This window comes from Nicotiana tomentosiformis, chromosome 1, assembly GCF_000390325.3.
Source record: "Nicotiana tomentosiformis chromosome 1, ASM39032v3, whole genome shotgun sequence".
NCBI classification, from domain to species: domain Eukaryota; kingdom Viridiplantae; phylum Streptophyta; class Magnoliopsida; order Solanales; family Solanaceae; genus Nicotiana; species Nicotiana tomentosiformis.
In genome coordinates, this window is record NC_090812.1 from 115,846,465 (window position 1) to 115,858,846 (window position 12,382).

At 43.5% G+C, this 12,382-nt stretch overlaps 2 protein-coding genes across 2 annotated transcripts; both read left to right on the top strand.

Moving 5' to 3' along the window:
• The first annotated feature begins 4,144 nt into the window (after positions 1-4,144).
• Positions 4,145-5,781, top strand: LOC138908910 (uncharacterized). Its single transcript, XM_070199668.1, has 3 exons — positions 4,145-4,239; positions 5,107-5,450; positions 5,546-5,781. Exons 1-3 carry the CDS (start codon positions 4,145-4,147, stop codon positions 5,779-5,781), a joined length of 675 nt encoding a protein of 224 aa, XP_070055769.1.
• Positions 5,782-6,905: 1,124 nt separating this feature from the next.
• LOC138908911 (uncharacterized) lies at positions 6,906-8,348 on the top strand. The gene is made up of 2 exons (XM_070199671.1): positions 6,906-7,231; positions 8,255-8,348. The coding sequence occupies exons 1-2, from the start codon at positions 6,906-6,908 to the stop codon at positions 8,346-8,348; spliced, it is 420 nt and encodes a 139-aa protein (XP_070055772.1).
• The last annotated feature ends 4,034 nt before the right edge of the window (positions 8,349-12,382 follow it).

Genomic DNA, 12,382 nt, shown 5'->3' on the forward strand with positions numbered 1-12,382 from the left:
AGACGAACAAGTCTACCAATTCCAAGCAAAGAACCACGAAATATTATTGAACAATTACGTAAATCGTTCAAAAGAAATATGTAATTTTATTTTTACAAGTGTTGAAATACAAATAAATACTTGTAACTTGTATTAGAAATCTAATGTTTACATTGAATTAAAAAAAATAAAAGGCACTTCATAGGCTTGGATTTTTTTCGTCCATTAATGTTTGTTTGTATTTAAATATAGTTTTTTTATTTCTAATTTAAAATTACCCCTAAGTACCGGTACCGTACCCTTAAGTACCGCACCCTTAGGACCGGTAGGGGTACTGGTAGGGTACCAGTAAAAGTACCCTTACCTCGTACCCTTAAATCCCCTTAAAAATAGTACCCTTAAGGAACCCTCCCCGTACCCTTAACCCTTAAGAATCCAGTACCTTTCCCTTAGATAGCCCTAATTAGGGTTTGACCATCAATAAAGATTAGGTGAGACATGTCTGGACATTTACTACCAATCTTAATGAGATCCTAGCTTCTTATGCCAACTTTACGATCAATTAATGTAGACAAGAGCTCCATGAAAATTATAAAGAGATAAGGGGACATAGGATCTCCTTGCCTAATGCCCTTGCTAGGATTGAGATATTTTGTTCTTGAGCCATTCACTAGAACAACAATTTTACTAGTGCTACCATTGTAACGATCCGACTAGTCATTTTTTTCTAGATCCTCCTTCCCCTAATTAAGACTCCATGTATGTGCTTTTACTGTTTTATGACTTGCGGGGATGGTTTGTTCGAGTTTGGAAGGGTTCGGGTTGAAATCGGAACACTTAGTTCCTTAATAGTGGCCTAGGATGGCCAAGTTTGACTTGGGTCAATATTTGAGTAAACAACCTTGGAACCAAGATTTGATGGTTACAATAGGTTCGTATGAAAATTTTGTACTTGGGCGTGTCTTCGGATCAAGTTTCGGGTAACTCGAGAACGTTTCGACGCTTAATGTTGAAATTTGGTGCATTGAAAGTTTTCAAGTTCTTTAAATTTGGTTTGAAGTGGACTTTGGTATAATTGAGGTCTGTTTGGGATTCCGAGCCTGGGAATAGGTATGTATGGTGATTATGACTTGTGCGTAAAATTTGAGGTCATTACAAGTTGTCTAAGTATGCTTCGACGCGTTCGGAGTTGGTTGAAGTAACTATGAAGCTTAGAAGTTGATTAATGAGGTTTCAAGCTATGATTCTTGATTCCAATGTTGTTTTATGTGTTCTGAGGCTTCGAGTAAGTCCGCAATGTGTTTATAGAATTAGCGGTGCATTTAGACGGGGTCCCAGGTGGCTCGGGTATGTTTCGGACCTCCAGGAGCATGTTTGAAATTGGTTGAAAACTGCTGGTGTGCTTCACGATCGCGAAGATGATTCCACGATGGCGAAGAAGGAGAATTAAATGGGAAGTTGATAGCCCTACGCGATCACAAAGAAGGGAATGCAATTGCAAAGGTTTGTCTGGAAGTGCTTCACGATCGCGAAGACGAAATATAGGAGTTGGGCAGGGAGGCCTTTGGCCTTTGCGAACGTAACTTGGGGATCACAAACGCGGAAGGCTGGGAAATGGTTCATCGCGAATGCGACCTACTAGCCGCGATCGTGAAGAAAGTTTTTGGGCAGTGGCAATTTTGTCCTTCGCGATCGCGGGGTATTTTGCGCGATCCTGAAGAAGGGATCATTGGGTAGACTTGAATTTAATACGAGACTTAGTCTCTTTTCTCTCATTTTACACTTGGTCTTGGACGATTTTGAGAGCATTTTGTGGGATATTGTCATCAAGATCAAGTGGTAAGTGATCCCTCTCAATTATTGAGTTAAATACACGGATTTTGAGTAGATTTAACATGAAATTAAGGGAAACTTTGTCAGATTTTGTTGGAACCTAGGGTTTGGTAAAAATAAGATTTGACCACGAAATTGATTATGGAATTGGGAATAAAAATTATATATTTAAATTTGTGAAGTGATGGGTCACATTTATCTTCAGAAATTTTTGAAATCCAAGCACGTGGGCCCAGGGATGATTTTTATGGACTTCCCAATTTTTTTTGGGAAATTAGTTTAATAGCTAAATTATTCACTTTTGAGCATATATTTATTAGTTTATAGGGCTTTCGGTTAGTTTCGGAGCCTTCGGCGTCATTTGAGTAATTCTAGTGAGGTTGAAGAGCCGGATTGAGGACTTGGAATCGAGGTAAGTCTCTTGACTAACCTTGTAAGAGGGAACTTATCCCCTTAGGTTTATTAATTGTTGTGGGGATCTACGTACGCACGAGGTGATGAGAGTCTGTGCGTAGCTATATTCATGATAGGTCCGGGTAGACTTAGATTCACATCATGCCTTTAATTGTGCTATTTGTACCGATCATGTGTATTGATTTCCTTGATTATGACTGAGATTGAGGATTTGAATAAAAATATTGACTTAGCCTCTTACTTTGGAAAAATTGGGAAATATTTGTTAAACTATGGATCCATGTCTTCTCGACTCGCATGTGCTCCCGTGAGCGAGGTAAATTTCTCTACTCTTATGGGATCGGGTCGTTCGTTTCGGCCAGTGTAATAAATTACTCTTATGGGATCTGGTCGTTCGCCTCGGCAGTATGGTAACACTATTCTTATGGGATCAGGTCATTCGCCTCGGCAGGTACAAAGTACCACTATTCCTATAGGATTGGGTCGTTCGCATCGGCAGCTTCGTGCTTAATACTTGAGACTAGATTTGGTTTGGTAACAGTTGAGTTAGTGCCTTCAAAGCCGGTTATGACATGTTTAGTGATATTATATAGACTCATGTGTGGAGTTACTGTAATTACTTTTATTTGCTTCGTTGCTACTTGTTATACATTCACCATGTCTACTTTATGTATTTTTATTACTGTTTGACCACTATTAAGTGTCAAATCGACCCCTCATCACTACTTCTTCAAGGTTAGACTAGATACTTACTGGGTACGTGTTATTTTTCGTACTCACGCTACACTTCTACATTGAATGTGCAGGTACTGAGACATGTACTACCAGTGGTCACACGGGCACATAACCGCACTTCTACGGAGACTTAGTGGTGAGCAATGGAGTCTCCCTCTACCTTGTTTATTATTTATGTCTATTAAGTTTCAGACAGTAGTTATATTAGTTTCGTATATTCTCTAGATTGCTCATGCACTTGTGGCACTGGGTTTTGGGGGCTTTTAGCATTCATGTATTGTTGTACTTATCATTATTGTCACTACGGTTGCATGAGATCTTACTTATTTTGTTCTTTCAAAAAAAAGGGAAACTTTTGTTTTAAAAGTTAAAAAGGGATAATAAATTGTAAGTTCACTTGTGGGCTTGCCTAATGGCAGCGTTAGGTGCCATGGATAAATATCATGGGTTTTGGGTCATGACAGCTTGGTATCAGAGCTTTACATTTACATAAGTCTCACGAGTCATTAACAGGCCTAGTAGAGTCTTGCGGATCAGTGCGGAGATGTCCGTACTTATCTTCGAGAGGCTACAGAGTGTTAGGAAACCTCTCTTCCTATCTCCTATCGTGCAGTTGATATTGTGCTAAGTATATTTCTATTGATCTCTCACAAATGGTAAAAACGTGCACGGCGGATGTACCAGGCAATAGAGGATCTTCTCCCCCTTTTGCTAGAGGCCGAGGGAGGGCTCCAGCTCCTGTCAGAGGGCGAGGGAGTCCTAGAGTTGCTCCTATTGTAGCACCAGTGGATCTAGTGGAGGATCCTGTTATTGAGGAGCAGGATGAGGCGCCTGCAGCTGAGCCAACCCCAGTAGATTTCATGACTTCACCGTGATTTCAGGAGGTCATGGGCCGTATGCTGCAGTTCATGGACTATATGGTGTAAGCTGGTTTATTTCCAATGGACCCAACACATCTCAGGCTCCAGGGCACACTGCTATAATTTATTAGACCCTAGGTGCACTACCTGCTGGCAGGGCCCAGTCAGGTTTAGTGGCTATGCCAGAGTCCTTACCAATCGTGACCGTTGATCAGCAAAAGTGGCTGGACAGATAGACTAGGCTTCGTCCCCCTAACTTTGGGGGTGAGCGGTTAGAGGACCCCCAGGATTTCGTTGACCGGTGCAAGGATAGGTTACGTAACATGGGGATATTGGAGTTCAACGGGGTTACTTCACCACCTTTCAGCTTGAGGGAAAGGCCCGCAGATAGTGGTAGGATTACCTCCTTAACAGGCCAGTAGGTTCACCTCCCTTAACATGGGATCAGTTTACATATCTGTTCTTGGAGAAGTACATACCACTTTCGGAGAGAGAGGAGCTTCAGGGTCAGTTTGAGTGACTCAATTAGGGTCATATGTCTATGACCGACTATGAGGCAAGATTCACTGACTTGTCTCGCCATGAAGCTATTATACTCTCCACATACATAGAGAGGGTGTGGAGGTTTATTGCAGGTCTACACCCTTAGAATCAGGTTTCTACGGCCCATGAGGTAGATATTGGGGACTCCCTTTCATTAGGTTGTGGATATAGCTCGGAGGATCGAGTGTATTCGCAACCACAGTGAAGAGTTTGCACTGAGGGACAAGCGGCCTTGGCAGTTTGGAGGAGTCAGTGGCGCCCCATCTGGGGGCATAGGTCAGTTCATGAGGGGTCAGTCTAGCAGGCCCATGCAGCCAACACCATCACCTGCTCGGAGTGCTCCAGCACGACCGTACTTCAATGCCATTCTAGAGAGTACTTACTGTCTGCCAGCTATTTAGGGTTCCTCCAGTGGGTATTCAGGCCATCAGGGTTAGACTTCAAGTCAGCAGTCCACTACTCTGAGGGATTGTTTTGAGTGCGGGGAGTTTGGCCATGTGAAGAGGTTTTGTCCCAGACTTTGGGGCAAGGCCGAGCAGCAGGACTATTGGACCATGATTACCGCACCAGCTACCACACCGCCCGCCCGCCCGGCCTGAGGCTGAGGGCAGGTGGGTAGGGGTCGCCCTAGAGGTGGAGACTAGTTAGGTGGTGCTCCAGCTAGATTCTATGCTTTCCCCACCAGGCTAGAGACAGTCACCTCTGATGCAGTGAACACAAGTACTATTTTTGTCTGCCATAGGGATGCCTCGGTATTAATTGATCCAGGGTCTACTTATTCATATGTTTCTTCTCTATTTTCTCCATATTTGGATGTGTCTCGTGACTCCTTGGGCATTCCTGTATATGTGTCCATACCTGTGGGTGATTTTGTAGTTGTGGATTGGGTCTATTGGTCCTGTGTGGTGACTTTCAGTGGATATGAGACCATAGTAGAGCTTCTATTGCTCGATATGGTTGATTTTGAGATTATCCTAGGCATAGACCGGTTGTCTCTGTACCATGCCATTATTGATTGCTATGCCAAGACTGTTACCTTGGCGATGCTTGAGTTGCCTAGATTAGAGTGGAAGGGTTCATCTGTTAGTACTTCTAGGCAGGTTATTTCTTTCTTGAAGGCTCGAATATGGTCGAGAAGGGTTGTGTGGCCTATTTGTCCTTTGTTCGAGATACTACTGCAGAGTCTCCCGCATTAGATTCATTGTCGATGGTACGAGAGGTTTTTGACGTAATTTTTGCTGATCTACCAAGTATGCCACCGGATCCGGATATCGATTTCGGCATTGATTTGGTGCCAGGAACCCAGCCTATTTCTACTTCGACTTATCGCATGGCTCCAAATGAGCTGAGTGAGTTAAAGGAGCAGCTTCAAGATTTTCTTGAGAAGGGGTTCATCAAACCTACTGTGTCGCCTTAAGGCTCACCGGTGTTATTTGTGAAGAAGAGGGATGGGAGTATGCGCATGTGCATTGATTACCGCCAGTTAAGCAAAGCCACAATCAAGAATAAGTACTCGGTGTCGCACATTGATGACTTGTTTGACCAATTACAGGGTGCCAGCGTGTTCTCTTAGATAGACTTGAGATCTAGGTATCATCAGCTGAAGATTCATGCTTTGAATGTACCGAAGACGGCTTTCCAGACCAGGTATGGGCACTATGAGTTTTTAGTGATGTCCTTCATCTTGACTAACGCCCCGACGACATTTATGAATTTGTTGAGTCGGTGTTTAGTCCGTATCTTGACTCATTTGTCATTGTCTTCATTGATGACATATTGTTATACTCGCGTAGTATGGGGGAGAACGAGTAGCATTTGAGGTTAGTGCTTTAGACATTGCGCGAACAGAAGCTATATGCTAAGTTCCCCAAGTGCGAGTTCTAGTTAGATTACGTGGCTATCTTGGGGCATGTTGTATCAGGTGAGGGTATTAAGGTGGATCCCAAGAAGATCGAAGTAGTCCAGAGTTGGCCTCGTCCTACCTCAGCGACCGAGATTAGGAGTTTCTTAGGGTTTGTAGATTATTATCATCGGTTTGTGGAGGGCTTCTCATCTATTGCACCACCTTTGACTAGATTGATGCTCCGTTGAGATGGTCCGATGATTGCGAGACGAGCTTTTAGAAGCTCAAGACCGCTTTGACTCTAGCACCGGTGTTAGTGTTGCTTTCCGACTCAGGGATGTATACCGTGTATTATGATGCTTCACGCATTGGCTTGGGTTGTGTAATGTTGCAGGAGGGGCAAAGTTATTGCATATGTTTCATGTTAGCTAAAGCCCCACAAGAAGAATTACCCCTACATGATTTGGAGTTGGCTGCGATAGTTCATGCTCTCAAGATCTAGATGCATTATCTTTATGGGGTGTTCTGTGAGGTTTACACCGATCATCGCAGCTTGCAGCATTTGTTTAAGCAGAGGGACCTTAATTTGAGGTAGTGCAGGTGGCTTGAGTTACTGAAGGATTATGATATTACCATCACTTTACAATCCGGGCAAGACAAATGTGGTTGTGAATGCCTTGAGCAGAAAGTCCGAGAGTATGGGTAGTTTGGTATTCATTTTGGCAGAGGAGAGGACATTGGCTTTGGACATTCATTCCTTAGCTAAAAAAATTGTGAGGTTCGATATTTCAAAGCCCAGTCGAGTTCTTGCATGTGTTGTGGCTCAGTCTTCATTACTTAAGCAGATCAAAGCTCATCAGTACAGTGATCCACATTTGTTACTTCTTAGAGAGACGGTACTACAGGGTGGTGCCAAGGAGGTAACTATCGGTGAGGATGGTGTGCTTCGACTCCAGGGTTACCTATGTGTTCCTAATGTGGATGGCTTGTGGGAGAAGATTCTAGAGGAGGCACACAGTTATCGGTATTTTATTCATCTAGGTGCTACGAAGATGTATCGTGACCTGAAGCAGCATTATTGGTGGCGGCGGATGAAGAAGGACATTGTTGAGTATGTAGCTAGATGTCTAAATGTCCGTTGGTTAAGTATGAGCACCAGAGGCCACGTGGCCTAATCCAGTAGATGGTTATATCGGAGTGAAAATGGGATCACATCACTGTGGACTTCGTATTTGGGTTATTGCAGACGTTGAGGAAGTTTGATCGTTTGGGTCATTGTCGACAGGCTGACCAAGTCGGCACACTTTATTTCGGTAGTGACTACTTACTCTTCAGAGAGGTTGCCCCAAATTTACATTCAGGAGATTGTCCGGTCGCATGGTGTGCCTGTTTCCATCATTTCATATAGAGGCCCTCAGTTTACTTCACATTTTTGAAGAGCAGTATAGAGCGGGTTAGGTTCCCTAAGTAGAGCACAGCATAACCCTTCATCCGCAGACCGACGGACAGTAGGAGCGGATAGTTCAGATTCTAGAGGACATGCTCAGGGCATGTGCTATTGACTTCGGAGGGCAGTGGGATAGATTCTTGCCCTTGGACGAGATTTCTTATAAGAACACTTATCAGTACAGCATCAAGATGGCTCCATTTCATGCATTATATGGTCGGCGAAGTCATTCGCCCATCGGATGGTTTGAGCCCAGCGAGGCTAGATTATATGGCACAGATTTAGTGAAGGATGCCTTGGAGAAGGTAAAGTTGATTCAGGAGCGACTTCATATAGCACAATCCAGACAAAAGAGTTACGCAGATCAGAAGGCACGCGATATATCATTTATGATGGGCGGGTAGGTTCTCTTGAAAATCTAGTCGATGAAGGGTATCATGAGGTTTGGAAAGAAGGGCAAGTTAAGTCCGAGGTTTATTGGCCCATTCGAGGTGTTGAGGTGAGTTGGGGAGGTTTCTTATGAGCTTGCTTTACCTCGAGTCTATCGAGAGTTCATCCGGTCTTCCATATGTCTATGCTCCGAAAGTACCATGCCGATAGGTCGAATGTGTTAGATTACAGCACAGTTCAACTAGATGAGAGTTTGGGTTATGAGGAGGAGCCAGTTGCCATTGTTGACAGGCAGGTTTGCTAGTTGAGGTCTAAGAAGATTTCTGCGGTAAAGGTCCAATGGAGGAGTCAACCAGTCGAGGAGGCGACTTGGGAGGCTGAGAAGGACATGCGGAGCAGATAGCCACACTTATTAAGCGCTCTAGGAATGATTCTAGACCCATTCGAGGACGAATGCTTGTTTAACAGGTGGAGAATGTAATGACTTGACCAGTCGTTTTGCTTTCTAGATCCTCGTTTTCCTAATTAATACTCCTCGTGTGTGCTTTTACTATTTTACGACTTGCGGGGATGGTTGGTTCGGGTTTGGAAGGGTTCGGGTTAAAATCGGAACACTTAATTCCATAATAGTGGCCTAAGATGGCCAAGTTTGACTTGGCTCAATATTTAGAGAAAACGACCTCGGAATTGGGATTTGGTGGTTCCAATAGGTTCGTATGATAATTTTGAACTTAGGCGTGTCTTCGGATCGAATTTCGGGTAACCCGGGTGCGTTTCAGCGCTTAATGTTAAACGTTGACGCATTGAAGGCTTTAAAGTTCTTTAAATTTGGTTTGAAATAGACTTTAGTGTAATCAAGGTCCGTTTAGGATTCCGAGCCTGGGAATAGGTCTGTATGGTGATTTATGACTTGTGTATAAAATTTGGCGTCATTCCGAGTTGTCTAAGTGGTTGAAATGAGTTTGAAGCTTAGAAATTGATTAATGAGGTTTTGAGGTACGATTCTTGATTTCGGTATTTTTTTTATGTGTTCCGGGGCATTGCGTAAGTCCGCAATGTGTTTTTGGACTTAGCAGTGCATTTGGATGGGGTCTCAGGTGACTCGGGTGTGTTTCGGACCACCCGGAGCATGTTTGAACTTGGCTGAAAACTGTTGGTGTGCTTCGCGATCGCAAAGATGGTTCCGCGATCGTGAAGAAGGAAAACTGAAGGGGCAGCTGATTTCCCTGCGTGATCGCGAAGAAGGGAACGTGATCATGAAGGTTGGCCTCGCAGTGCTTCGCGAACGCGGAAGCCCAACCGCGATAGAGAAGACAAAACGTAGGAGCTGGGCAGGGAGGCTTTTGGCCTTCATGAACGTGACTTGGGGATTGCGAACGCGAAAGGCTGGGCAGTGGTTCATCGCGAATGTGACCGCCCAGCCACGAACACAAAGAAGGTTTTTGGGCAGTGGGAATTTTGGCCTTCGCGATCACGAGGCATTTTGCGCTACCGCGAAGAAGGGATCACTCGGCATACTTGAATATAATACGGGACTTAGTCTATTTTCTCTCATTTTCCACTTGGTCTTGGACGATGTTGTGGGAGATTTTCATCAACATCAAGTGGTAAGTGATCCCTATCAATTCTCGAGTTAAATACACTTTATGAGTAGATTTAACATGACATTAAGGGAAAAATTATGGGATTTTGTTGGAACCTAGGGTTTGATAAAAATGATATTTGACCACAAAATTGATTATGGAATTAGGAATGAATTATATATTTGAGTTCGTGAAGTCATGGATAACATTTATCTTTGGAAATTTTCAGAATCCGTGCACATGGGCTCGGGGTGATTTTATTGACTTCGTGGATTTGGTTGGGAAATTAGTTTAATAGCTAAATTATGAACTTTTGCACATATATTTATTAGTTTATACGTCTTTTGGTTAGTTTCGGAGTCCTCGACATCGTTTGAGGAGTACTAGTGAGGTTGAAGAGCCGGATTGAGGACTTGGAATCAAGGTAAGTCTATTGCCTAACCTTGTAAGAGGCAACTTATCCCCTTTGGTTTATTAATTATTGTGTGCTACTTGTTGTGGGGAGCTACGTACGCACGAGGTGACTAGAGTTCGTACGTAGCTATATTTATGATATGTCCGGATAAACTTAGATTCACATCATGCCTTTCATTGTGCTATTTATACCGACCATGTGTATTAATTTCCTTGATAATGACTGAGATTGAGGATTTGAATAAAGATACCGACTTAGCATCTTATTTTGGAAAAATTGGGAAATATTTGATAAACTATGGATCCATGTCTTCTCGACTCGCATGTGCTCCCGCGAGCGAGGTAAATTTCTCTACTCTTATGGTATCAGGTCGTTCGCCTCGGCCAGTGTAATAAATTACTGTTATGGGATCGGGTCGTTTGCCTCAGTAATATAGTAATAATAATTTTATGGGATCGGACCGTTCACCTCGGCAGGTACTGAGTACCACTATTTCTATCGGATCGGGCCGTTCGCCTCGGTAGGTACTGAGTACCACTATTCTTATGGGATCGGGCCGTTCGCCTCGCCAGCTTTGTGCTTAATACTTGAGAGTGGATATGGTTTGGTAACAGTTGAGTTAGCACCTTCAAGGCCGATTATGAAATGTTTAGTAATTTGATATAGACTCATGTGTGGAATTACTATAATTACTTTTATTTTCTTCGCTGCTACTTATTGTACATTCACCATGTCTACTTTATGTATTTCTCTATTTGACTACTAGTAAGTGTCAAGTCGACCCCTCGTCACTACTTCTACAAGGTTAGACTAGATACTTACTGGGTACGCCTTGTTTTCTGTACTCACGTTGCACTAAATTTGCAGGTACTGAGACAGGTACTACCAGTGGTCACACGGGCGCATAGTCGCAGTTCTATGGAGACTTAGTGTTGAGCTTCTTGCCTTGATTTGAACTACAGAACCGAAGTCTCCCTCTACCTTGTTTATTATTTATCTTTGTTACCTTTCAGACAGTAGTTGTTTATTATTTATTATGCACTTGTGACACCGAATTTTGGGGGCTTTTAGCATTCTTGTAATGTTGTACTTATCATTACTATCACTACGGTTGCATGAGATCTTACTTACTTTGTTGTTTTAAAAAAAGGAAACTTTTGTTCTAAAAGTAAAAAAGAGATAACTAAATTGTAAGTTCAATTGTGGGCTTGCCTAATGGTTGTAACGACCTGACCGGTCATTTTGCTTTCTATATCCCCGTTTCCCTAATTAAGACTCCTCGTATGTGCTTTTAGTATTTTATGACTTGTGGGGATGGTTAGTTCGGGTTTGGTAGGGTTCGGGTTAAAATCGGAACACTTAGCTCCCTAATATTGGCTTAAATTGGTTAAGTTTGACTTGAGTCAACATTTTGAGTAAACAACCTCGGAACCGGGATTTGACGGTCCCAATAGGTTCGTATGATGATTTTTTTACTTGGGCGTATGTTCGTATCGGGTTTCGGATGATCCGGGAGCATTTTGGCGCTTAATATTGGAAGTTGGCGCATTGAAGGTTTTCAAGTTCTTTAAATTTGGTTTAAGGTAGGATTTGGTGTTATCGAGGTCCGATTGGGTTTCCAAGCCAGGGAATAGTTTCGTATGGTGATTTGTAACTTGCACGCAAAATTTGGTGTCATTTCGAGTGGTTTAAGTATGATTCGGCATGTTCGGAGTAAGTTGGAAGAACTTTAAGTTCATAAGTTTGTTCGATTAGGTTTTGGGGTGTGATTCTTAGTTTTAATGTGTTTTTCATATTTCAAGAGTTTGATCACGTCCGTATTATGTTTACAAACTTGTTGGTACGCTTGGACGGGGTTCCACGGGGGCCTCGGGAGGAATTCAGATAAAAAACGGATTGGAACTTTGAAATTGGGAAGTGTTGGTGCCCCAGTTCTGGTGCGTTCGCACCTGCAAGGTTTTGGCTGCAGGTACGGCTTCGCAGAAGCGACCTAGAGCAGGTTGTCCAGTGGTCGTAGAAGCGGAGGCCTTACTGCATTTGCGATCTCACAGGTGCGAGGAAAATGGTCGTAGGTGTGGTCTAGGCCAAGGAAGCCTGGATTCGCAGGTGCGGGCGACCTGTTGCAGGCGCGTGTGTGCATATGCGGACCAGCTCCACAGAAGCGGAAGTGCAGGCGCGGATTCTTCTCCGCAGAAGCGAACTTGGCCAAACTGGGCGGGGACCACTCCTGCGATAGATTTTTCCGCAGGTGCGGCGTTGCAGGAGCGCACCAATGTCCGCAAAAGCGAAAATCGTTAGGGCAGTGAAGTTCATTTAATGTCGGGACTTGGGCTTTTTGGA